Source organism: Neodiprion virginianus, chromosome 1, assembly GCF_021901495.1.
Source record: "Neodiprion virginianus isolate iyNeoVirg1 chromosome 1, iyNeoVirg1.1, whole genome shotgun sequence".
NCBI classification, from domain to species: domain Eukaryota; kingdom Metazoa; phylum Arthropoda; class Insecta; order Hymenoptera; family Diprionidae; genus Neodiprion; species Neodiprion virginianus.
In genome coordinates, this window is record NC_060877.1 from 27,381,575 (window position 1) to 27,408,856 (window position 27,282).

General features: G+C 43.2%; 2 protein-coding genes and 1 long non-coding RNA gene across 9 annotated transcripts in view; 2 read left to right on the forward strand and 1 right to left on the reverse strand.

Annotated features, from left to right (window-relative positions):
- LOC124310358 (dual 3',5'-cyclic-AMP and -GMP phosphodiesterase 11) overlaps nt 1-14,863 on the forward strand; it is a 92,008-nt gene extending 77,145 nt beyond the window's left edge. For 6 of the 7 annotated variants that reach the window (XM_046774205.1, XM_046774206.1, XM_046774207.1 and 3 more), the window contains 14 exons: nt 2,636-2,870; nt 3,794-4,154; nt 4,383-4,727; nt 6,678-6,926; nt 8,250-8,360; nt 10,576-10,673; nt 10,781-10,844; nt 11,111-11,346; nt 11,466-11,565; nt 11,739-11,996; nt 12,369-12,478; nt 12,623-13,028; nt 13,647-13,730; nt 13,869-14,863. In XM_046774205.1, the coding sequence (XP_046630161.1) occupies nt 2,668-2,870; nt 3,794-4,154; nt 4,383-4,727; nt 6,678-6,926; nt 8,250-8,360; nt 10,576-10,673; nt 10,781-10,844; nt 11,111-11,346; nt 11,466-11,565; nt 11,739-11,996; nt 12,369-12,478; nt 12,623-13,028; nt 13,647-13,730; nt 13,869-14,075 (2,832 nt within the window). In that variant the 5' untranslated portion in view covers nt 2,636-2,667 and the 3' untranslated portion in view covers nt 14,076-14,863. The remainder of the gene's footprint in view (nt 1-2,635; nt 2,871-3,793; nt 4,155-4,382; nt 4,728-6,677; nt 6,927-8,249; nt 8,361-10,575; nt 10,674-10,780; nt 10,845-11,110; nt 11,347-11,465; nt 11,566-11,738; nt 11,997-12,368; nt 12,479-12,622; nt 13,029-13,646; nt 13,731-13,868) is intronic. The other variant, XM_046774202.1, reaches the window with a different exon arrangement.
- A 672-nt stretch (nt 14,864-15,535) lies between these two features.
- Nucleotides 15,536-22,544, reverse strand: LOC124310380 (uncharacterized). The gene is made up of 3 exons (XR_006909656.1): nt 22,224-22,544; nt 20,705-20,836; nt 15,536-19,710 (listed from the first exon to the last, which is right to left on the reverse strand). It is a non-coding gene; the product is annotated as an uncharacterized LOC124310380 (long non-coding RNA).
- Nucleotides 22,545-24,036: 1,492 nt separating this feature from the next.
- The window catches only part of LOC124310361 (probable G-protein coupled receptor CG31760), a 30,419-nt gene continuing 27,173 nt past the window's right edge, over nt 24,037-27,282 (forward strand). Inside the window, exon 1 of the mRNA XM_046774217.1 lies at nt 24,037-24,317. The gene's annotated coding sequence lies outside the window, so the exon portion shown is untranslated. The remainder of the gene's footprint in view (nt 24,318-27,282) is intronic.

Here is a 27,282-nt window from a genome sequence, read left to right on the forward strand (position 1 = left end):
AGAGGTACCTTGGGAGTTTTTCGCTCAAGTAAAATTAAATCGTACCTCAACCTTTTCCTTGTCTCGTTCGCACTTTGTCGCCGAGTTTCTCATTCTCCGATCTCCCCCATTATTCCTCCACCTTTTTTTCTTCACCTGAAAACTTTGTCCCCGGTAGGGTTCCGTCCTCGCCCTGGCTTCCGTCACGCCTGATTAGGCGAATGTGAAGGGACTTTTAACTGACTACGAGCCGGGTTGACGCAGTGCGGAACCCATATCAGCTCACCTGGGCTTGTCCGTGATGATTATATTATGAGTCAGGCTCGCCGGCGTCGAGCGCTCGACGAATTACACACGTTACACGGGCCGAGGAAAAGCGTTGCAGCTTCCGAAAGCACGATCTCTCAATCGGATATCGATAGCCGAGACGCGGTGGTCAACGGAGTCAAGTTCTCTCGGCAAACTCTCACCGCTGTTGCGGATCCCCGGAATCGACGCAGCCTTGTCCTCTGTAAATAATATGGAAGCCACATAATGAAACCTCCAGTTCGTTCCGAGTCGACGTTGACCTCAATGAAGCTCCTCCACTGCCGAATATCCCGGGTGAAAACTTTGGCTTTCCAGAAGTGTGCTGTACCAAAGTGTGGCTTTGGCTTTGGCTCGCTGCTGCTGCTGATGCTGTTGCGGCTGCCAGCTGTTTCCTACAAATTCCTACCCGTCTGGCTGCTGAGCTGTTCTTTTTTTCCCGTTTGCCCCCGTCTTTCTCCTGTACTGTGCTTCTTCTTCTTCCTCTGCTTCTTCTCCTTCTTCTTCTTGTTTTGCTTCTTTCAAGCGCCTCGCCTCTTGCCCCTGCATGGGACGGCTACCGCCGAGTGTCAAGGTCGAACGAAGGATGAAACGAGTTTCTTCGCGTGGTCCAAGACTCTCCCTCTCCCGCGTGCAGGAATTTTCCTCCTCTATGCCGGAATGGGTCGACGTTGCCTTACCTACACCGCAGCTTTCGAGCAGACGTTAAGAAATCTTTTCTTTGTTCAATTTATTCGCCATCTCGTCTCTTCCTCCATTCATGGCGTCCTCTGCAGCATGCGCATCGTCAAACGTTACGACCCGTTCTACCGGCACGGTTTTGCTCTTTACTCGTACTCAACAGTAATAAAACACCCCTCTCGTACCGTACAATTTCACAAACTGACGTCGTGTAGCCGTGAACTTTACCGAAAACCACCCTTGCGTTCTCTCTGCACCCTTGCGCTTTTAACTACCGCCATAAAAATCCTCGGATTCTTGCGTTAAGATTTTTTGTATAAAAATTCATCACCTTTTCAGAAGCTGCAGAGATGATTTATGCAATTCCGATATCTTTGATCTCAGATATCATATTTGAACCTTCGTATTATGAGGGAGAGAGAAAAATAGGGAGTTTTTTTTTCACCCTTTTTGTATAAATATATACATTATCGATGATTAGAATTTTGTTCAATGCCATGTTCACTCGAATTATGAATCCGTTTACTCAAATTTGTTACAAGGCTGAAGTTGGTGACGTTGTCGTAACGTTTTGCTTTTCGGAAAAATCGTTATTTCACAATTGCAGGGATGTCTGAAATGCACTAAATCATAACAAGGCAAAACTTATTCATATTTTTGATGACTCGAGTACTTCAAAGTCACTGTAAACTTGCGAAATATCAATTTCTTCCCCGATGTTTCGTTGCGTTAACGTTACCAACTTTAGCCTCATGATTATTTGATCTGTTCAAATGGTCGTTCACCCTGTGCACCTTCGACATTATCTTCCCCGGTTCAGCCGTTGAACTCTGACTCTGTGCTTGCTCGTGAATCGCGTCCTTCGAGCCGAGAAAAACAGTCGTCAGTCCGAGTAGCGTCTTCCGGGTCCGTCATTGTCGACGATTATTGGCCCTTGACACGATTTTTAATAGGTACCCGCCAGACCGCAGCCCTGCACGGAGCGTCGAAATCACGCGTCTTCGTTGGGGTTTCAACCTCGTTCTTGATTGGCTGAACGATGCGCCTTTGGAATAAAGTCATTCGCAACTCGGTCTAATGCGACTTGTAATTATGATAGTGGTGCACAATCTGCCGTGACGTAATTTCTAACTTGCGATTATTATACGTTAGCCTTACGCGTCGTTTATACCGTACAAGTTATACGAAGCTCGCGGTGGTCAAGATAAACAGCAGCTAGTTAGACTTCGCCGTCAATTACGGTCGGAGGGGAGGCAATTTCTTTTTTCATCTAATTTTTTTTTTTTTTTTTTTCGTCGCCCAATCATTTATGCGGAAGTCTTTTACGCGACGCGTGCGGGCTAATTAGACGCGGGTTCGTATAACGCGAATCTGAAAACGCGAGACAACACGCGAGAATCGCCAGTGTATATAACGCATATTTATCGTGCTTAGAGAAACGTGAAACGCCAGCTGCGAACAAGGGGATGGAAAATTTATCGCACCGATAAATAATCCCGGAATATGCTGACGTGCGGCGACGCCTTCGCCGTTTCACTGTAATAATAACAGCAGCAACAATAACGATCTGCATTTTTCACCCGTTTCAACCGAGCTCGTCCTGTCATAGAAGAACGTCCGCGCCCCGAACTTCATTCGCCCCTAATTATCTACCCGAATCTTGTTCCAGGCCTGCATCTGCGGAGCATAGAGGAGCCCAGGATGACGGCGGAAACTGCGGCCCCCTGCGTTCAGGGGGTCAACGCCATGGGTTCTGCCTCCCAGCAGGGCCAAGACGGTGGTGGACACATGAAGTTTTACTACACGAACGTATCCTCGGCACCTGCGATATACGATCCGGAATACGCCCGGATGGAAGCTTGGCTCGACGAGCATCCGGACTTTGTCACCGACTACTTTGTCAGGTGAGAAGAAAATCACGCGCGACGATTCGAGAGACCCGGGGAACATTTACGGACCGGGGGTCTAAATTCTCGCTTCGTTTGGGTCTCGATCGTTATATTGGGTCGGCGGAGTGATTGACCCCTTGATAACTCGGTCGGATTAACATCACAGCGAATTGCCACTGCGAGCAAAGTACTTATTGGCACAACGTGCACTAGCGCGTTAGACGCTTGGCTGAATGCTCAGTGACCGTGGGTGGAGTTAAACTCGTGTCGATACACATACGTATTGTGAATATTAACAGGGCTTTGCTGGGCGCACGCAATTGCGTTACTTGCGCAGACTGCGTACGTGTGACACTTCGCACACATGCGCGCAGAAGCTGAACTTTGAAAAAGCGTTTGTTTATGGATGATTTTTTGTTCTTACATGTGTATAGGTAATTTATTTCAACACTCCCGGAAGGAAATCAAACCGCATAACTGAAGCGCGAGTCGCACGTAATATCTCGAAATAATTACTTCGTTCGCTTCAAAGTTTTTTCTTAAAGAAGATAATTGTGGACTCTGAAACCGTTGGTTTTATCGTTTTTCTCCTTTGAGGATGATAAAAATTTTTATTTTTCTTCATCTTACTTCTTTTTTCCTCAAAGACTTGCCGGCGACGCTTGAAAGCGGTTTTCTTGCTACGGACGAGGGTTTTTTCCTGAACAAACTCTACGAGGAAACCTTTCAGTGTAACAATTCTTGTGAATTTTCCCTTATGTTTTCCTGTAAGAAAATATTTTCCTGCTGATACTAATATGCTAAATATGCTAATTCGTTTAATCCGTTCAATTTAGTCACGTTCGCTGAAAAAATCGGTCATTTGATAATCAAGCTCTGATCGTGCTTCCGTTCGATCCGATCTAACGCCCCCGTATCGATTGACCGTTAATTTTCAGGAAGGTGACTCGTCAGACGGTGGATTTGTGGCTGCTCTCGCACGCGACACCAACCTCGGCTACGGGGAGCTGCATGGAGTTGTCAAGCCCGACGCACGCGGCCCCGTCTTCCTCGAGTCGCGGAAGTGGTTCCGGAGCGACGACACCCGTCAGAAAGATATCGGCCCACGAGTTCGAGAGAGGCGGCCTTTTGAAGCCGATCGTTAACACCATCGACGGGACGCCGACCTTTTTGAGCGTCTCCGGAGAACCGGGACAGCCGGGAAACCAGCAGGTCGGAGCCGGGACGCCGGGACGACCTCAACGTCGCTCGAGGCACGAGCTGCGACACCTCGACGAAAAGGATCTCATATTTGAACTGGTAATTTTCCACGAGTCTCGCAGACTGGAACGAAAAAGTCTTCAAATATGATTTATGAGTGGCGATTCGATCCACTTTCGAGGACCGTGCCGGACGTTTTCTGTGAAACTCACCATCTACGACGCCAGCGGATCTAGGGGACTGACGAGTTTCACCGAAAACTCCCGATTAGATTTGATCTCTTACACCGCACTGCTTCTTCTTCTTATACCCTGACTCTGTACGCAGGTAAAGGATATCTGCAACGAGCTGGACGTGAGATCGTTGTGTCACAAAATTCTCCAGAACGTGAGCACACTGCTGCACGCGGACAGAGGATCGCTATTTCTAGTCCAGGGTGAAAGGGGCGGCGGTTGTACGCCCCACAATAACCGGAACCGTGATCACGGTCAAGGGAGGAATCAATCATACTCGAGGAGTCGATGTCTCGTCTCGAAGCTCTTCGACGTGTGTTCGAGGTCCACCCTCCTTGAGATGGAGAAGAAAGACGAGATTAGAATACCCTGGGGTACGGGGATCGTCGGTTACGTCGCCGAGAGCGGGGAACCCGTCAATATTCCTGACGCGTACAAGGCAAGTTTCTCGTTTCTCGTTTCTCGACGAAGAACGGGGGTTTCTTTTCCTAGAAGTTTTCACAACCATTTTTCTACCCCATTCCGTTTTCGTTCGTGCCTTTTTACACCCGCGGCATGTGTGCTGGTTGCAATTGCGGGTTTGGTTTGAGGGTGTCGTATTGATGTCGGATATCAGATTTCACGGAGGTATACGTAGGTAATAGCTCTATGTACCCAACCAAAGGCGGAGCTGAAGGGTCCGGACCTCATACATATTAATGGATTACCTCTCGTACACGGTATATGTGTGACCCAGACTCTTGATAACGCGTGCCGCACGGGATCGATGGATGGAATATCATGTCGGTTACCGCACCAAGAACGCCCAAATTTGCCTACGATAACGATCGAATTGTTTCTAATTGCGGACAGCGGTTCCGAAATTCCGTTTCACACTTTTTCTCTCTCTTTTTTTTTCGTGAAAACAAAAAAATTGCTCGTTTGTCAAAAAAGTCCAATGCGTATTCGGAGAATGTACTTCTTAGATCTCAACATATTCCGTGCTCATATACGAATGCGATACTCGTTACGAAAGATCCTATTCCAAGTGTATTAAAGATGCACATTGAAAGATTATAAGAAATTGATAACTACGTATTCGTTCTAATTAGTTCCAGATATGATATCAATTGCACTCTCACCGTCGATTAATTGTCACATAATTCGGATGAGAAATTTGTCAAAGTTTGAGGCTCATTCTGGTATGCTTTTTGCTGTGTACCACAGCTGTGTACCACAGGAGAAATTTTTTCTCTCCTGAAAAAGAAATCGTACGTCGATGCAAGTCTTTTACCGCAAGTGTGATATCCAGCCTATTGTTAGGTGTGAAAACATTCGTTCGTCCACGCAGTGTGGATCGGTGTTACCAAAGATGAAAATTTGTCACCTGACACGGCAATCAATCTCTCCGCGTCACGACGCCCATACCTCATTATACGCGATCGAATACATTCATGCATACACGCGCACGCGCACACACACACACACACACACACACACACACACACACATATATATATATATATATATGTGTATAGCCGGGTTAGAGGCGACAAAACTCTTATATGATCACGTATATTATAAGGCGGCTCAGAAACGGCTGCGTCATAGAATTCCGTCGTTGTCTTCTCCGGCGAGATCTTCATTCCTCGTCGACTGTCAAGCCAGCTGTGATTTCCGGCTAACACTTAGCAGGATGTTACTATTTGCCGTTCGGTGTATATATATATATATATATATATGTATGTACATACGCATACCTATATATGTATACCTAAAGCTGCTGCGTTCTGGCTTGACGGACGGACGCGTCATGTGTTACGGTGAAACAGATGTTCGCCGCAGACGCACTGCAATCCTCCGCTTCCGTGCATCTTTCGTCCTAGAGTCGAGACAATGGGTTTGGCATTCGGGTGCATGCAGAGGTGAAGCGACATCGACGCACAAACATATGCGTACGTTCAATCCTCGATGATCTCTTCTCAGCATTGTTTTACACGGTTTTCCTGCAGCACGCATTTTACGAATACAAATCACATGGTTAAACGAGGTGCAAGAGTGATTAGAAAATCTTTACAGTTTTATTTAGCATAGGTTTTCATAAATTCCACAGATTCTCAGACCATTAACGAATCCCGTAACGAATACAGTATTTTCTTCACCGAATATTACTACACTTCGTTTGAATTTGAAGCAGTAATTCAAGCCGAACGATGCACTGTAGTATAAGTGTAACCGAAAATAGCACGCATCTTCAACATTTTCGGAAGCTCCTGCTTTCTACGGGCCGACATCGTTCTCACTACTGCGGCACGTCTATAAATTGTGTCACTGATACATTTGATTCGGAGAGCGATTAGTTTTAAAGAATAATAACGCGATCCTATCTTAGTGTCGGTCATCTTTACAGGACGCCAGGTTCAACCGGGAGATAGATGCGTTGACGGGGTACAGGACGAGAGCTCTGCTCTGCATGCCCATCAAGGACTGCAGCGGAGACGTGGTCGGAGTCGCCCAAGTGATCAACAAACTCGGGGGCGAGGGTCAATTCACAACGCAAGACGAAAAGGTGTTCGCCGGATATCTCCAGTTCTGTGGTATCGGTCTTAGGAACGCACAGCTCTACGAGAAGAGTCAGTTGGAGGTGAAAAGGAATCAGGTAAAGTCGATTTCGCGATAGGTGAACGGTCGATACCAACGATGTTGTGTAGGTGGAAAGTGATCGCGGTAAGTGGGTCTATTCCTAGGGGTGTTGAAACACGTGTCCCCCTTATTCCTCACTGAGCCCTAGGTACTTAACGTTAACGTGATCGTTAACGTTGTTGTTTGTAATCGAAAACTGTGTGCCAACGCAGATGAGATTGAGACGAGTATATAGCCATGTCGTTCGCGACGAGCGAACCTATTGGCGAACATTTTGCTTTTGTTGTAGCACAAGATTACGTGTAATGTACGTATATCCATATTCTCATCGAATTCCGTGAGCGTTATTCTTTTGATCGGTCATCGCGTGTTTGATTAACTCGATTTTACTTATCTTCGGAAGATCAACACACCTCGAAAGAGAGTATCTTGTGTCGTCTGAAGTGCGTCAGTTGAATTTTACTAGAAATTCCGGTCCATCGAGTGTCAGAACTTATGAGTTTAGCTGTGTGAAGAGTACAGATCAACCGTGGGTTGGATTTTGAGTTTTACGGTCTCTTGATATCCGTGCAAGACGTTTTCAATTTTCCAATAATGGAGAAATTACCTCAGCTACTATTAATCCTGAAACTTTATATTGCGTGATATATACATGCATGGATATAAAAATAGATGACTTGGCAAAAAGCTTGTAAACTCGTCCGATTTACGTGTTCCCACTTCTAACGATCGGAATCGTAGATAACCGGAGTCGAAACACTTGTCCTATCTATCGCGAAATCTATCTTTGTATTAATTGACCACATAATCTAATCTGACAAGAGTTAAGTGGCCACGGCTTACGCGTAGAATCCAACTTTTACATCATAACAAAGCTACTTCGAATGACCGTTCGACGAATCACTTTGTCAATAAAGGGTGTTTTTCCTCCGTAAAAAAATCTACGCGTTGGCCGTTGGGAAATCAACCCAATTTTCAGAAGTAAATCTCCCTTGTCTCCGTTTTACCGTCTCTTAAATTCTCATCAACTCTATTCCTATGTCAAAATGTGTATCGGCTGTCGCTAAGACGAGTTTTACCCCCATTTCCACGCTATTTACACCCTTTACACCCAGTAGCCCTTAAAATGAAAGCTGTGAATGATTCAGCCACAGTATCGGGTTTCGCTCAAAGATCGCTTTTCTCCCATTATCATACCTCGTGCTTTGGCCCCTCCTTGATCTTTTCCTATAAAAAGCTGTTCCGCGCCCATCGCAGAATGAATCTAACGAAAGTGAAATTGAAAGCCCGGTGTTCACTGATCTCCACTGACGCTTTTGTTCCTTTTGCGTTTGCGCAGGTTCTTCTCGATTTGGCGCGGATGATATTCGAGGAACAGAGCACCATCGAGCACATGGTCTTTAGGATTCTGACCCACACCCAGTCCCTCATACAGTGTCAACGAGTCCAGGTAAGTGTGCAACGTTTAAAACGTGCAGGAATGCTTCCGAATCTATAAGGCATATAATATCAGCAGCGGCCCTTATATAGGGACTCGAGGAGTCACGGTTATTTTATTTTTTTTCTTCTTCTTTCATATACACGCTTGAACTAAATAACTCGCGGCAGAAACTGCGCCATTTCCTCAGGGTCCCCGTTCCACATGTTTCTTCGGATGTGTACGTCCGTGTATACGATACACGAAATGTTAGGATCTCTGTTCGAAGTCGTTAGGCGCGACGGTAAAAAGTTCGTTGCGTCATATATCACGCCGATTACGTTATATATGTTGTAGTACGTACACTCCGTTGCGGTAGCATGTATGTGGGGAGCACGTGGTTACGACAGAATTCCTATACGCCGAGTCAGGGACGCTTGATGACGGTTTCTGTCATAAAAGAGTTACACCATCGGTCATCTCGATCGGTGCAAAGTTCTTGTCGTTTTTTCGATCCCCTTATAAAACGACATCAGGTATCGATTGCGCGGTGCGTTTTACCCTGGAGCTTGTTTGTAATAATCTTTTATTGAACGCGATCTTTCTTCCAAAGTTTAAGCTGGCTAGAAATCTGAATTTTGTCAAATCAAAGTTTATATGTGTATATCTTCGGATAAGCTTGTCTCGAACTTTACCTCGTTTTTCATGATTTAGGTTCAAAGTTACACCCATAAACGAAAGCTACCTAGGAACAAAATACGACCCCTGAAAAGGAGTTAAAAGCCTGCAAAGTTTATTTCTTCTTTATTTTTTCCACAATCGCAGGCATTGCCCGAAAATAAATGTTGGATTTCTTGGGCAGTTTTTAAAGGATCGACACAGGGTAAGAAATTAAGAGAGATTGAAATTTTTCTTATCTCTTATGACATAAGCAGGCAGAGTGGCCATCAAAATTTTGGTATTATCCGTGGAAATTACTTCTTGTTTCCATCATCTCTCGAAACGAGGGTTGGAAAAGGGGTTGAAACTTGATGAAATTACGGGGTACGATATCAGAATTTTGACCGTTGCTGTATTTCGCCTAAAGCAAAAGGTGGAAACCAAACTTTTGACACGATAATCATGGCGAGTATCAAATCCAGGCGCTAATCACTCGAGGAAAGTTCACCGCAGTTTTGGTACAAGTAAACGTTAAAATTGTAACACTATTCATCATTCTACTCGCGATCCACGTGCAGATAGTCTGAATATCTTCTGTTCATCGATTCTTCTGTAGCAATCATTCTAATGGAGGAAATTTTAGAAAAATACTAGCGAAAGTTGACCCGGTTAGAAATCTGGTGGATCAACTTTATCGCTCTTGGGCTTCCAAGTTGCACCGGACACGAGAGGCACCTGCTTCCTTGGCATCTTCGAAAAGGGGTCGAGAGGAGGCGATATCGTCTATGCTCGTCTCCGCGATGCGTGCGCCACGGGTCCGTGTTTATTTATAAGACTTTGCCCGCTGGCACGGCACGCACTGACTCACGCCTTAAACTCTGTGCCAATTTGCATCACGAGATCCGTTGCCGTGCCTTTTGACCACCTGGATTTCCCGGTGTCCGATATCTGGAAACGGCGATGTCCGGTCAGCACAATTTTCTTTACGAGGGGTGATTCGATGCCCTTAAACCGCTTATCGAGCATTCTCGACACGTACCGTATCAAACCCGGAGACTCCGTATCGTTTTATTTATGAACCCGTCTTCATACTCCAAGAATTCTTTTTGCGGATCAAGGGGGGCGGACATGAATACGGGAAGAAATTTTTCAAGTATAGTAACAAAGCTTTTGAAAATTTCGCATGCAATTGTAAAGAATTTTCATCTAACGATCGTCCAAATTGGTTGAGACGTTTCTCCGGAATCGAGAATTGAAAATTCGTTTGAACGCTCGGCCGACAATGTGAGTTGAGATGAAAGGCCTCCTCGTCAGTCGAGGAAGATAATTTGTTAACGAAGCTGCTTTTTTCACGATGCCAAATCTTGAAGGCGTTTCGCTCGGAGATCGTGTCTAAAAATAAGAACGCGTATTGTTATGTAGACTTATAAAAGAGGAAATTCCCGCGCAATTCCCTGTAATCACTGATCTCTTATCCATTAATTTACGCCGACGCTTCTGCTGAATATTTCGATCCATGTAAAATACTTGTATAATCCCGTTACAGAGATATGCTTATAATTAATCTTCCGCTTTATTCTCGGCACAGGTACTTTTGGTCCACAAGGCGTCGAAGATCAGCTTCTCCCGCGTCTTTGACTTCGAGGCGAATGACCTCGCCGGAGAGGATTCGGATTCCCGCACTAGGTGAATGAAGTTTGTAATTGCCATTCCATTTTTTATTTACACCTTTTACAGATGGTGTATAAAGTTCTCCTAATTTAACCCATGGTTATTTTTTTCACGTCTTACAGCCCCTTTGAAAGCAGATTTCCTATCAACGTCGGTATTACCGGTTACGTAGCGACGACCGGAGAGGTGAGTCTTTAATTTTTTTTTTTTTACAATTACTCTCCATCCATTTCACCGCGGCCTGAAATTCTTTCATTAGAGACTAACACGATTTGCTATTTCATCATTTGTCATCGATATTATTTCCCAAAGTAAAAGTATAATATTGACAGTATGATTCGGATGCAATTTTACTCGGTCAGAATGGATATTTGTGAATATTTTTCAGTTCGTAATAGTTTATCGTTCCTGACCAGTGCAATACTTCTTACATTGTATTACTCCTTCAACAGACGGTGAACATCCCCAACGCCTACGAGGACGTCAGGTTCGACCCGTCGGTTGACGACGGCACAGGGTTCCGCCACCGTGGAATTCTTTGTATGCCAATCAAGAACTCGTCGGGGCAGATAATAGGCGTTATTCAACTGATAAACAAGTTCGACGACCTCGCGTTTACTAAAAATGACGAGAACTTCGTCGAGGCGTTTGCCATTTTCTGTGGTATGGGTATCCACAACACTCACATGTGAGTAATGCCGTAATTGAGCCGTTTTCACCCGGGAAATGTAAATTATACCGTTTAATTTATCAATACGTAATGTGTCAAGAAAGTAAATTATTTTGTTTCTTTGATTCCATTTACAGGTATGAAAAGGCTGTAATAGCGATGGCGAAGCAGAGCGTCACCCTTGAGGTTTTGAGTTATCACGCTTCAGCGTCTCTAGAAGACGCGTTAAGACTGAGGGTTAGTTCATTCAAATCAAAAGTATCTTATGTGTTGATCTGAAACTGAGACGATTCTAGAGATATGATACGGATTTCATAATTCTTTTAACTCTCACGACCGGAGTCTTCGTTTCGAAACAATTAGCCAAATGTCGATACTTACATTTATTTTTGGGCATTTGCTCCACTCAGCAGGAATTGCGGGTTCCTTCTTCGGCGCATTTCCAGCTCCACGATTTTAAGTTCGACGACATTCATATGCAGGACGACGAGACGCTCGCTGCCTGTCTTCGCATGTTCCTAGATCTCGACTTTGTCGAACGATTTCACATAGATTACGAAGTTCTTTGCCGATGGTTACTCAGTGTCAAGAAGAATTACAGGAACGTCACGTATCATAACTGGCGACACGCTTTCAACGTGTCACAGATGATGTTTGCCATCCTGACGGTAAGTCCAGTGGAAATATCAATTTTATTGCACTTTAACTCCGTCTTAACGACCAGCGATGACGCATGACGTGAAAAATTCCGAACTTTGGTTCCAAATGAAATCTTCACCACCACACCGGTAGTTATTTTTAAAGAAGGAAAAACAAAGAATACGTAAAAGAAGTCGATATATTTGATAATTTGTTATTTTCATCGTAAACCGAGTTTCGATACAAGGAGAATTTAATTAAAATTGTTTTGCGAAACCTTTTGAGACAAATATCTTCGTATCTACACGAATATATGACAAAAATTTGTTTGGGGAATTCTTTACATTCTAGTGATCAGACTTTTTTTTAAATATACCTAATGCTGTCGTTCGTTTTTTCAGGCCACTCAATGGTGGAAAATCTTCGGAGAAATCGAATGCCTCGCATTAATAATTGCCTGCTTGTGTCACGATCTTGATCACCGGGGCACCAACAACTCGTTTCAAATCAAGTAAGCTGTTTCTTCGTCGAATACAATCCAACCCCGTCCGTATAAATATATAATATATAATATCCGAGTCGATGAAAGTTGGCATAACTTCTTCTGCGGGTTGAAGAACGCTCGTAACAGAGGGATTGTTTTTTGTCGATTTAGAGCGTCTTCGCCGTTAGCACGGCTTTATTCCACGTCTACGATGGAACACCATCACTTCGACCAGTGCTTGATGATTCTTAGCAGCCACGGTAATCAGATCCTAGCGAACGTCTCTCCGGACGAATATTCCCGAATAGTCAAGGTCCTGGAGGAGGCCATCCTGTCGACCGATTTGGCCGTCTATTTTCGCAAGAGAGGAGCGTTCCTCAGTTTAGCCCAGGGTGGGTCGTACAATTGGGCGCTTGGTGAACACCGTGAACTGTTACGTGGTATGTTGATGACTGTCTGCGACTTGGCAGCAATCACAAAACCCTGGGAGGTAGAAAAACGCGTCGCCGAACTCGTGAGCACTGAGTTCTTCCAACAGGGTGACATCGAGAGACAAACACTGAACATTACTCCTATTGTAAGTAGATTCGGCGAACTTGCAGTCCCCCTTAATTATGAGCCGCGTATCCACCGCCTGCGCCAAAGCACAATCTTGTCACATTCAATCTCGAATTTACCTGATCCTCGGCTGTAATTACCAGCGTAATTTGCAGACATGAATTAGTTTTTGACACACTTTGAAAGTAGGAAATTCAATGGAGCTCTAGCCATTTGGAATAATTCTCTCCCGACACGCGTAAGTACAACACGAGTCTCCACACCCCTGTCACTGTTATCAGAAAGACATTTTCCGGTGAAATTTTACTTTATTTTTCTCCTATCCATGCCAGATAAGGTGAGTCAGGTGTCTGGAATTTCACGAAATAATCTACAACCGGCGAACAGGTATTCGATGATTTATGAAAGTGAGATTCTTGGAGCTTAACTTTCGGGAAACAGTTTTGCTCTCGGTTTTCCCATTGCTGGCACACGCGGTGTTTTTCTTTTCTCTTCCGCAGTCAGTACCGGTCTTCAATAATCATAACAACTTACTGAAAACACTTTGTTGCGTATGTTCTCATACTGCCATTTGAAGAAGATCGTTAATCGACGAAAAATAAAAGTTTTAAATATCACACAAACCTTGTAATTACAGGATATTATGAACAGAGAAAAAGAGGACCAACTACCGATGATGCAAGTCGACTTTATCGATTCAATTTGCCTTCCCATATATGAGGTAGGCCGAGCTTCATGCCAAATACCAATTGCACAATTTCGACCAGACTAACTAGAACAAAGATTGTCAATTTATGACACTCGTTAAATGCATCAGAAAATAATTCATTGTTACGTAATGAATTGATTATCTTTACAGGCATTCGCGCTGCTATCGGACAAGCTAGAGCCATTGAGCGAAGGAGTTCGAAGTAACAAACAGCATTGGATTGAGATTGCAAATTCGCAAAGCGAGAGCATGAATCATCGTACGAATCACGATAGGTCCTTGGTTGAATCACCCTCGGAAAATTCGGACATCGATAATACTGAAGACACTAACGAGGGTCACAGTATCGAGCAGTAGATTATGCATAACGTCGGAACGATTATGCCTCCTCAATTTGACCTTCGATACCGTCCTCGCGATCCCTACTCGGCCAGCACTTGAACAGGATTAAATTCATGAGCTCTTTTCACGGTCGTGTCAGGGGATTGAGGGTGAACCGCGTTTTAAACCTGGCAAATATGTAAACAGCAATTCGAACTCACGTTGGGCTCTTTGTCAAAAGAGCTGACGCGATATTTGACTGAGTCTTCGGTTTAATTCAACGATTCGAGTCAGTCGGAAAGTTTTACCTATACAAAGTCCAAGTGTCAGGCATTTGCTTCGGTTATATTCGACGTGTTTCGACACAACCGCATTGGTGACCTCGTACAGCGAGTTTATTGGGACCATATAATAGCATCGAATTGCCGTTTAGTTTATGTGCAATGTAAAGTGCAACTATACGGACACGGGGTGAATTCCGAATGGCTTGATACTTTGATTTTATAGATTTGCGTGTGGCTCGAAACTCTTTTCAAGCTACCGCCGTCACCGGTCGAAGCGAATCCTGATACTGACTGATACAAAGACTTAATTCTCGGTTCGTTCGCTCGGCGACAGAGCGATAGTATTGAAAAACGGCTATGATGCGCTAGGCACGACTTAAGCATATCTTAAGTTTTTAAGTGTAAATACCTAGATCGATGAATGGTTCAGTTTTCCTCCTCGAACATGAGCAACGACTAAGTGTGAATCGTCAAATCGTGATTTTAACCAAATTTTAAACGAATAAACAATTAAATGAAATAATAACCTAATTAAGAATTAAAAAAAAAATATAATCGTCATTTAAAAGGCTGTCAGGCGGGTGAGAACACGTTTTGAAATATTTGCTCTCTGTCACGGTGCTCTGTATACTATATGTCAAGGACATCAGCGCACCAATTATTTATTTAACTTTAAAAATAATATTATTACGATGTAGGGTGTAATGTAAGGAACGCTGCCAACGGTTGATTGCAATCCTATGTATTTAAACCGAAGAAAAACAGCATTCGAAAAATGAGAGAATAAGTAAGAAAAGAAAAGATGAAGAAATGAATTCGCAAAATAGCATGAATAGAACACCAAAGAAAAGCGAATTGAAAAATCAAGAACACTTTAATGAACAGTAAATATCTAATGACGTACTGCTTTGCGTCTGTAATAATAAACTGTTTAAATTCATGCAGAATATTTTAGCGAAATACCTAAATTTCTGATTTATATTATATATGAATGAGCATGTGGATGCTACTTTTGTACCTGATTGTATTTTATACAGCCATGCGGCGAACCGTTGGAGCGTTAATAATAGTAAGTAGTTTGATGAAAATTGCAGAAAAGTTTTATATATACATATACATATGCTAGGTACTAGATAAATAAATACACAATTATACGTATATACCTGTACGTAGGCATACTGCGTGCGCAAAGGTATTTCTTTTTAATTAGCATTAACCAATATTATTAATTACTCCATAAAACCAGGATAAGTAAAAGACGAAAGGAAAGAAAAAATAATAATAATAGTGAAAACAATATTCAACCAAAGTGTATATTTATATCGAAAAAATCGAAAAGGTGCGGTCTTCTCGTTCATCATGTCTATGTCTTAATTAAAACAATTGTGTACTGAGTGAATAAAGAACTAGAAATATTTGTGCAAAATGGTGGACGCGCGCACAAAAACATAAATATTATGCACACCTCAGGCGCAACACGATACCGATACCGAAACGATTACCTTTTGAGAATTACCTGTACGTGTACATATAATAATATAAACATTTTCAACCGTCAGTCTAACGTGTAGCGAAGACCCGCTCGAAATTGAGGATACCGACATATTTCGTCGCTAAGAGCGATAATCAGTTTGAGAAAAGCTTTGGTAACTTGAGTTTGCGAGAGTGTTTTCTCTACAGACGTACGGTGCGTGTTTGTTACTTACATCGCGTTGTGTCGTTAATGTTCCTTTATTCTTATACACGTTTCGTTGTTTTATCTTATTTTATTTAACGTTAGTTTTTCAACGATTAATTGATGATGAGTTGATATTGTCTAATCGTTGACGCAACCTACAGGTTTTAATTTAAACGCGAAACGACGTTGCTACGTATACAGATAAACAAAGAACATATATATATTGTACAGTTTCGTGTAACTCGTCGATATAAGCAAAGAATATAAAAACATGATGATTATTGTTAAGGTGAATTACAGCACAAGAGTTATATAATATACATATAAATATAAATATATTACGTGAACAATATCTAATATATTAAAATGAAATTAAATTATATATTGTACTTACATTTCTTGATCCATGAGCGCTAATCCTTTTCCTTTTTCTTTCTCATCCCTTTTACCTTGTGCCGTAATCTTCCTCGCCTTAATCATAAGACAGTAACGCGACATGATCTACTATCTCGGCAGAATCACGTCCGCGGAGAGCTCTCTGACAGGTAAATCTTTCGCGTCCTTCCACCGTTCAACGGATTGATCGCGTGTCTTGCTTTTTGCCTCGAAATTGATTTGTTGACCATTCCGAGAGTTTTATTTTACGAATAGGAAGAATACCGATTCGCTCACACTCCTTTATTCATTGCACCGAGGAACAATAAAGTGTTCGTATGGTCGATGAGTTGAATATGGTCGATAATCGATAGTTTAGAAATCTGACTTTTGGATTTTCATAGCCCCATTTTTGCTCAATCTGTATTAACGAGCATTTATGGTGCATCGCGAAATCAACGGCGCACCCTAGTTTGATGGCATTTCAAAGTCGTTCGAAATAAGAAAGAAATCCGATGACATTGTATACGAAGTCAGTTGAATTGAGTTGAAATCAGCTGCAGTCGTTTAAAATCAGCTGAAATCATCTGAAATCACTTGAAATCATTAGAAGTCATGAATCACTTGTATACTAAAAGTCTGAGCAAATAGCCCGCCGGCTTACCCTGTAATTCAGTAAAAATGAAACGATATTTTTTCAAAAGGATTCAACGCATCTAATTCTTATTTAATCTTTTTTCAGTGTTGCAGGAGGTAAACGATATATATATATATATATATATATATATATATATATATATATATATACACATATGTATGTATATATAATATACATCTACTATCTACTATTATGTATACGACACGTCTTAAAAGCTAATATTTCTGAAAGGCCTGTATGTTTGAAGGGAATTTTTTTCATAAAACAGTCTTATTACACCAGTTTACTAGCCTTTTGAAGTGTAATCGAGTCAAGGTGAGGATTCCCTTCGTACCTATAGGCAGTCAAAGTAAATGCGTCCGCCGTAAAAGGTACGAAGGAGAGATAGGATACTTTACAATGAAGTTATTACGAAGTTGAAAGAGTGTACGCGTAAAATATAAATGTTGTCTTTAGTGATTAAACACACAATACCGCACGTAGATTCTATACCTATGTAATATTTGTGTCGTGCAGACATTTACCACAAAAATAACACTGGAACGATGTAATTTATACAACGACCAAAAAATTCACTATAAAAATATTCGCCATGTTTTTTTAGGAGTCCTCCAGTGATTGTCAAACTTTGACTACACACCGCTTTGGGCATATTATTGAATACAGAAAAATTTTCAGGAGGTGAAAATTGTTCGTTCGAATGGAAAGGGGTTTTGCAATAATTTCACCGAGCTCTTTTGATTTGCATGTAACGCCAAGGGAGAGATGGGGGTTCGAATAATACACAGGTGTTTGTTAGCTACCAATTTGACTTGTTAATCGTAGAATCCGTGTGTGCTGTCAGCGCGTAGAATCGAGTCGCGAAAATTTTTTACAACCTCGCTTACACTGTTTTCTTTTTTTTTTTTTTTATCCATGTGGCTGTAAGTGATTTCAAAGAAAATCTTTTGCTGCAAATTGCGCACGCTCATTCATACACGTAGGATATACTGACAGTAGCTGAATGCCTACGTATACCAACTGCACATTATAGATCTATCACTCAACGTATCTTAATTCAAGCAAATGAAATGCAACAACGGATCCCTTATCTCCCAAGCTCGCACTCTGCGCTGAATCCCCGGCCCATATTGAACGAACGTAATATCAACAAATCTTAAGCGCATAAAAGGAGTTTCTTCAACCAATAGAAGGAAAATGAAGTCAAGCTTAAGAGGGTGCCCCCTGGTCGTACCGTAAACATGACTAGTGGGGTGCCCTGGTCGATTTTGACGTTGACGTATATATTCGCCAAATATCGAAGTCTACGTATTTCAAACGCGTAAAAGGATTCATCAGTCCAACTCTATAAGCAATTGTGAACGAAAAAATTCCAATACATTTTCATTCGACGCAGAAGTAAAGAAACGGCGTGCTTTCTACGAAATTGCTTGCAATATTAAATTAGTAGAATCCATGCCGTTTCTTTATTTCTGTGTCGAATGAAAATATATTGGAATGTTTTTGTTCATAATTGCTTATGGAGTGGGACTGTTGAACCCTTTCACGCGTTTGAGATACGTCGACTGCAATATCCGGCGATATATGTATATGTCACGTCGAAATCGACCAGCGCACCCCCTTAAGCTTGTTCTGTATAGCCATGTTTACGGTACGGCTGTCACCGGCCTCCAGTATTTTTCCGTTACCTAATTGTTTGAATGAAATATTTAAAATGCAACATATCGATTTTTTGAGCCGTTGGTCGGTAATTATCAGTACTGGGACCAAATAGACCAAACAAAAATATCCCGCACAAATGCAATAGATGCGAAATTCAATTTAATATTAATATAATTTAATTGTTTGTCAATTTTTTATCACGGATTATTTGTGGTTGGGTTATTTATGCCCGGTTATTTTTGTACGGGTTATTTTAATGCGGGTGATCAAGATCAGTCACCGTAATTATGGTACTTTTCATCAAAGTATGACAGTAAATAAATGGCTCAGTCACTACCAGCGAATATCGAATATTGTCAACTGCAAATCGTTAATTGCACAAACGAATCCGTATCTGGATATTCGCTCAAACGATGATTGCAATTGATACGGAAATTCTGCGTTCTTCACGCAGAACGAGATATGGAAAAATACGGGCGTGTTCATTATAATATGTGACCCGCTCAATTCACAGACAGGATGTCAACATTAATTGCGTATCTACCTAATTACGAATTATAGAACACGAATCAAACTACAATACGTACAGTGAAAAAGTATATAGCAATATATTTTTTTTATCTTCCTATAAAGTCACTTTATATCATAACTATAAAAATATTTGCGACCCGCGCGGGGTTTTCTGAATACCCAACATCGCCATCCGGGAATTATTTTCTCATTTCGAGTCTCGTACCCTTGTAGCATTGGAAAATATAAATCCATCCCGAGACCGTCTCGAAAAGCCGAACGAGAGGTCGGACAAGAATTACGATGAGGAATGGCCGGAGGTCAATGGGCCTCTTTGGCGATGCGATGATTGCGGACGACGGAGAGAACGAAGTTGTTACCGGCTCGCACCAGCCAATCGTGTGCCTGTGCGTGTGTCAGATTCTGCAGAGGACTGTCGTTGACTCTTATCAGGACGTCACCTGGCTGCAGCCCGGCATCGTCGGCCAAACTTCCCCGGGCCACCTTAATTCGGATTCAAAATTCGTTATTCTTATCTCACCCTTGAACATCGCGCGGTGTTGTTGGATGAGCAGTAAAAAATTTGAAGATGGTTGGATCGCGGGATCAAGAATCTCCTGATTCATTATTGAAGATGCAAGAACGAAATTAACGCGATAAAGATGGAGGAATCTTTAGCCGTTCGATTTGAAAACATGCCCGAGTCTGCGCACGCATGATGGATAAAAAAGGAGGTCGTTCTACTCGTATGCTCCGAGTAACGATCAGTGGATAAGTTTCTGCCAGTTTCAAGTTATTTATAGACGGATATATTATGAATGATTTACCGACGGAAATACTAAGTTTCTCGGACATCTGTTGGTGTTCGGTATCGTTGAGCTTTGTGCAACCGCCTCGAGCGTTTGCAAGAAACTGGAACAATGCTATATTTGAGGATCGAATCTTTCTGAAAAACCAGCGTGATTCGAGTAGACGGTGTCTTTTGCTGAGGGGAAAATTTCGCTCGTTTCTCAGCTTGAATACCGGAATTACACGGTCAACGGTTATCCGTTCACTTCGCGTTAAAGTGATACTTGACAGGCTTGACTGGGGAGGTGAAAGAATCTTCGAGGTAGAGAAAATCGACGATAATTGAAGTGCCAAAGCGTGCTTCGAGCTCATTAAAAGTAATTTCAAGATCGCCGATGAATCGATATCTCCGTTTCCGCACTCCCGAGCCTCCCACGAGCCTTTATTACGGAATTCGGAAAAACTTGTGAATGCAATCCAGGCTTTGTCATTCGCTTGTCGGTCACAGTGTGACGGTCTGATAATTAATTGAACAACTGCCCGTGAAAAGCCAGAGCTCTTTCCTTCGGCCACAAAGTATTTGCGGAGAAACGTGTTTGATGCTCGACCGAGATTAAAAATGGGAAAATCCCACCAGGAGTAAACGATTATGCAAAAAGGGAAGCAGGAATTGCGAATATTTGAAAAAACTTGTGCTTTTTTTACTCACCCTGACAACCGTGAGTGGATGGGGAAAATCCGCTCCACCGGAAAGCCGGAATCCCCATGGGATGTTATTGAATTTGGAAAGCTTGATGTCTATCGCCATACCCTTGAGCCGCTGCACTGCACCGAATCGTTTCTGCGGAATATTTTTGAAAAAACCGCATGTATCAGCAATTATGGACGGTACTGCGGAACGCATCGTGGCGAACAAACCACTTCCGTCAATTTCCAAGGCCACAATAATCGATTTACGGACGCAAACCTCTGAGGACAGAGTATCCTACCTACGTCAATTTGATCCTAAGTTGGGACCGGAACCAATCGTTGGAGCTCATCAAATTACAATATAATGCACTCATGGTTGCCATTTAGGGCTTACTTCCTGGAACTGTATTCCTTATACTGAACTCGAAATGGGAAAACTTGAGGAGCCGGCCTCTTCCTGAGTAACTTATGAGTCGGGTAAATATTCTTTTGCTCTTTTTGAGAAACTGCTTGCTTTAACATCATCGAACATTTACACGTTCATACAACAGATTTCTCCGTTTATTTCTGTCAATCATCCACGATACAATCTTTTGATACCTCATCTTTTGTGAACAATCTGGCTCAAAGATCATGTAGATTTACTGAACTTGACGGGAAATTATGCGTTGAAATGTCGTCGATCTGTGATTGAAACTGGAGGTATGAGTACTTGCGAAATTCGATCAATTTACGCGTGGAAAGGTTAAAGACGCTTGAGTGTCATGCATACGTTGTTTTTAATTTGCAGAGCTTAATGTCGAATTCGAGCTTAGTGCCCAAATTACGACGTAAAATCCGGACTGGTTTTATTTTTTGATAAATTTCGGCCAAGTCCTAAACAATCGAATTGCACAAATTAATTAGTTTGGCGGATTTGGAGATCTTAATTTCAGACAGTATTCATCAGGACTCCTGCATCTCAGCATTCACAAGTCGCGGCAAGTAAAAGATAAGTGTGATTCAATAATTCGGTCCACGGTTTTCGGTGAACTTCTTAAGTCGAAAGCTCAATTGCCTTTCAGTCAGCAAATTTGTCGCGGAATAAGGACAAGCTATTTAGGATAGAATACCAACTGCGTTTCACCCATTTCAGACATTCACGTTATTAATTCCAGCATTAACTGGTCGAAATTTCAACTTGGACGTTTGTTTCTTGCGAAAAAAAAAAATCTCGAGACTCTTAATTATCGCCAAAGTTAACGCATTATTCGGAAGAGAATTTATTAAAAAAATTGTGCAATCCAGAATTTCAGTGGTATTCAAAATTACCTCAAGATGCTGGCGTGTTCTCATTGAAAATTGAAAATACCATCCTACGATCATCGATAATAACTTGAATATTTTTCAAAGGAAGAAATTTTGTTAATTTGCATATTATGGCTGGGTGATAGCCTTCGGCGTTGCCCGGGTTCCCCAAATTGAAATTAAGTTTAATCAGTCGGTAAACATTTCCCGGCGCCCTGGCAACTTACTTATAGAGTCAGGAAGAAACTCACCGGCTTAGAAGCTGATCGTTACTGCGTAAATCCCCTGTACAAGAATTTATTCAAAGGTTGTTTATAATTCAACCGTGAGTGGGTCGCCCACCGCTTAGAGTAGGCCTTGCTTCGATCCTGTATCTTTTCCCTTTTTAATGAAGGTTCCAAGGCACTGGGATCCGATCGGACGTTAGCGATTTATTCAAGGGGGAAACTGGGTCTGCGATAGTCAGAAGAAAGCGTGATTTCGCCACGAGTAGCAGCTGGCGACTGACTCCTGGGTAAACTTTCGGGTTCCGCACTCTTCCAAAGTCTATTATAGAATCGGATGGATGTACACGCGCCGGCTAGAAGTCTGCCGGGGAGTTAGAGGCTCCCACAGACCTACATACTATTTCCGATGCACCGTTCGCAGCGTTACAGACAAAAGCAAAGCAATGTAAGAGGTGGAACGGCAGAACAATTGTCGGCAAGTTGCCGAACAGTCGTTAGCGATATTGCGGATGAGTTACACCCGCCAACCGGATGTCGGCCAATTTATAATGGAGGAGAAGCGCTTCCGTCTTGATCCGTATTAGGACTCGCACTAACAGCTGGATGGTTCTGCACTCTGGTCAAATGCAGGAGAATTTTGGTTAACGAAGTAGAGACACTGCGGACCGTCCAACGTCCATGATCACTATCAAATTAAGCGCGCCCAAAACAGATACCTCGTCTAGGACAAAACTCGTTCAGTAAATTGGGCAACCAGCAATACCGGCAAACTACGTCCTTTGTGGAACCGATTCTGTAGCTGGAGTGCCCTGCTCTGTCCAACGGATATCTCGACGGAAATGGGTTTTCGACTTTCTCAAAGCTTCGACAATCGACGGCTATTCTTGTCGAGGAATTCACCCGTTCGCGTCGTCCTTCCCCGCTTTTAGTCGTGATGTAACTTTCCGCACCTGGTGTACTTCCTGATCGATCGATCTTTAAATCACCTCGTGATGCCTTATATACTTCGATGTATCCACGTCACGGTCGACTCGCTGGTCTCATTCACCGAATAGAAATTTTCATTTTGAAACGACTTCGAGGATTTTCATCCTCGATGAGCTTTTCCTCGTCGAACCTTGAAGCTGCGCAAATATCGTGAAGAGTTATCGAAGTGCGACCCTCGAAATCATTCGACGAATAGTTGCAAGGTTTCAAGCCCTCTTCGTCGTAGTTTAAAGTGCGAGAACTCGCCGACCCTTTCAATATTTCCGGATCCATTCAAGACAGAGTCTGATTCCGCTGGGATGTCTCAATTTGTACCGTTAAGGCGTTGTGAATGGTTTCGCTGGAACCGAGAAGGTGTAAATCGAATACGTAGAACGAGGACACATAAAGACATGGAGTATCGACTTATCCTCAAAGGAATTGACAATTTGTGCCTCCCTGGTATATCGCTGGTCCAATATTTTTTCCATATACCCGGCAATCGCAAGACCCACGAACTCTGACGGTGGCAAACGGGCGGGTATCATTTTATTCGCCGTGGCAGTAAATTCAATTTTATTTCCCCCCAGAGATAGAGAGAGAGAGAGAGAGAGAGAGAGAGAGGGAGAGTGTGTGTGGGAGAGAGAGAGAGAGAGAGAGAGAGAGAGAGATTTCGGACCGTGTACGGCACCTCGCCTTGCCTCGCCTCAATCTTTGAGTGTAATAGCTGCAGGTTTGAGTGAAAACTTCCCCCGTTATCATTCCCGAGTAATCATAAATTTGCCATGACGTAGAAAATGTGTCGCTAGGAAGAGCGCAAGCTCCGTTTGCCGCACAGCTGAGCGAGCTTGCGAGCAGTCTGAAACGAGACTTGGTTGGGGGTGGAACACCCCGGCGATTCCCCGGGGGCCTTGAAAACGCCGGGAGATAAAATATTGAATTTTCTGCTTGTCGACCTCCGCATGGTTGACGGGTAATTAGCCCTTTGAATCCGCACCGCGATGGTGCGCTCAGCTTGCGTAATATAGCGATGCTACTTCCGACCAGTCGATTTACTGGCAGTAAAGTTTCTGCGGCTTCAATCTCGATCGTGACATGCGGTTGTAACGATGCCGCCGCGTTATACTCCGAACGAGACACGTGCTACCGCAGGTAAGTGATTTCCCTCAATTTGCACCCAGCACGACGAACCGGCCGAGCCGATCAATGTAGTTTGTATTTCAAACTCAATTTCCGAAGGGTTGCCCTGTGACTGGTCCCTTATATCCTGTCGCCAACTCTGACGTGAATCTGCGCATTTTCCGCACGTGACCCAGCCGAGGTTGAAGGATACACACTCGAGGAATGCGCGCCGCCAGGTTCGCCTCTCAAAATCCTAATCCATCTACCAACAAGCCGGACCCACCGAAAATCCCGCGTTTTTATTTACGAGCATGTTCCATAACCGGAGCTCTATCCCTGTTTCTATCACATGGGTTATCCGGATCGGTAAACTTCCGCAGGGCAAGGGTTCGCCGTAAATGCTACGAAGCTCGAGGGTCTCCCGAGTGTAAAAAATACGTAAAAATACCTCGTCGGAGCGTCACGAGGGACCGAGTTTTGCGCAAAATAACCCCGCATCAGCGTCTCCGCTGCTTCGTAATCCCTTGATGTAACTCAGGGTCAACTACTTCCGGTCCAGCCGCAATTAGTAGCCGATCGTACGGGTCGTGGGTGTAGCTGTGATCTTCGTGTAACTCGTTTACTCCCGCATGTATCCACTTCCGGGTGGCAAATCTGCGCCGAAAACGTTGAAAATGGATTGATGTCAAGCACGGCTCGCCAAAGCGGGAGCAAAAATGTACAAGTACTTTTAGATCACGGGCACCAAGACCGGAGGATTACCGATAACGCATCGTCCTCCGGAATGAAACCGAGTAGTACAATATCCCGCCGAGAGGGTGAAAGCTCTTTTCTTTTTTATGCAAAATCTGCAAGTTCGTCGAGGACGCTGCACCCTCTCGATCATCCGGCAGTGGCGAGGACGGCCCTAAGGGTCCTCGTAGCGGCGTTGCCTGCACGGAAATGAACGTCGCTCGCCGCTGGCTGCATCGATCGCGAACGAAGGGAGCGAATGCTGCGCGCCTATATCTGAGCTTCGGCCTAACCGAACCTGACTCGACCTAACTTAACTTTGCCTTACCTAACGCAATCTTATTAAACCACCCCTTGCCCCACGGGGCAGCGTTTCTTAGGCGTAAAGAAAGCTCGAAAAATTTTCAACACCACATCCACGCGGCGACAACGTTTCATTCTGCGTGTGACTTCCAGACACTCGGTCTTCTTCTTTTATGCGAGTGCGGGGGATGTTTTCACAGACCTCTATTCGCGCACGCGTTTTTATGCCTAAGCATGACACGTACGCGCAGCACATTCAAAATAATATGATTGCACAGCGTTTGGCGCACCGCTTAACCGCGAGCAAACAGGAAGCTCGGAAATCGTTTGCTGTAAACGACTTTCAGGGTGAGAGAGTGCTCGTCCATCCAGCCTTCTTTCATTCTTCGGGAAGAGAAACGGGGATGGATGTGCGCGTGTGGATTGACGAGAACAGAATGAGGGGAGCTTAGGAGACTGAAGTAGATTATCTTGCGTTTGTTTCATCCCCTTCTTTCCGTAACCGGTGAATTTTCAAGCAACGCTCGAAACGACGATGCGGAATGAGATATACCGTCACGGTTATCTTCATCTCGACAATTTCTTTATACGCGGGGTCCCCGGGAACCGGACGACCTTTGCAATAAAAATCTCAGCTTCCTTGTCGCAGGGCTTCTGTGAGGTGGATTCTATTCCCGTGCTGTGTTGTTGGGTTGTTTATTTTTTTCATCTTCTACATTCGTCCGTTCGCAAATTATTCGCCGATAATGATTCCAATCGGTGAACGCGTCAGAGTTGCTGCAAGCATGAGTTGTGGTTTTACGGATCCGTCGCCAAAGGCAATGGACTTTTCGGCTCTCTCTTTCCGTGTCTAAAAATTTTAATCGAACCAACGACCATGTCCGTCTCGAATGCTGACGTATAAAATATGCTTTCGAGAATATTGCACGTTCAAAATTCATGAGAGAATGCAAACAGCGAAGGTTTGCGCTTTATGATAAAAAATTCCCATACGCGTGCCTTTCGGGAGTTTTACAAAATTACAATCCCGTTCGCTTCGTCTTTCCGTACCGCGTGTGCTCGGATAAAAGTACACCAGGAAATCACCGCCGTTATTACTAATGTTCGTGAGAATATCGCAGTCCCAGGTTCGATAATGATTAATAACTTGAGTCATGCACGATGGCAGTGAGGGGCTGTTGTTGCTCGTGTTGGGGTGGCTGAGGTGAGACAGGCACTGATAGGTTGAACCGTTCAACGTCAAGTGGGTCAATGAGGAATCGACAGGTGGCTTACATTCGAGGTTTCAGTACTTGGATCGTATATCGACGGGGTTGAAAATTGAACGGATTCCGTTCGCGCGTAATTTTTATCTCTCCGTGGTCATCTTGCGCTTGAGAACCCGGTAAAACTCTGAATTCTTTATTTTACTAATTCATTCTTTTACTTATAATTAGCGAAAACACTGTACTGGGAAATCAAAGTTTTTACAGTCTTAATTAGATTTGTCTTCTTAAAAGTTAGCCTTGTTAATGGGAATATTTGGAAGGTCTCTCTTCGACTGTGTAAAAACAGCGTAATGAAACAAATGCCCATATTTTTAACAGTTGATTCAACATCGGTGGCGGAATTCGGCACACGTTTTAATCAAAACTGTGTTTACCTACTTTTTAGTGTATATTTTGCTGAACATGCGGTATGGGGTTCCAAAAAGCCGACACGAATTTCATCTTGAAAACTTATCTCGCTCTTTCCACCGCCTCAAAATTGAATAATCATAACTTGAGAGCCGGAGGTTCCATTTCGCGGAGTAACTTGATAAAAAGAAGGTTCCACAATTTATAAATATTTCGGTCTGCTGGTCACGATTTAGCCATAGACCATAAGTTCATAGAAACTTTGGTCACGGTATTAAACATCAGCGTATAATTCATCACGAAGAATGTTTTCGCAGTGAGTTGTAAAAATATTTGAAGGAAAT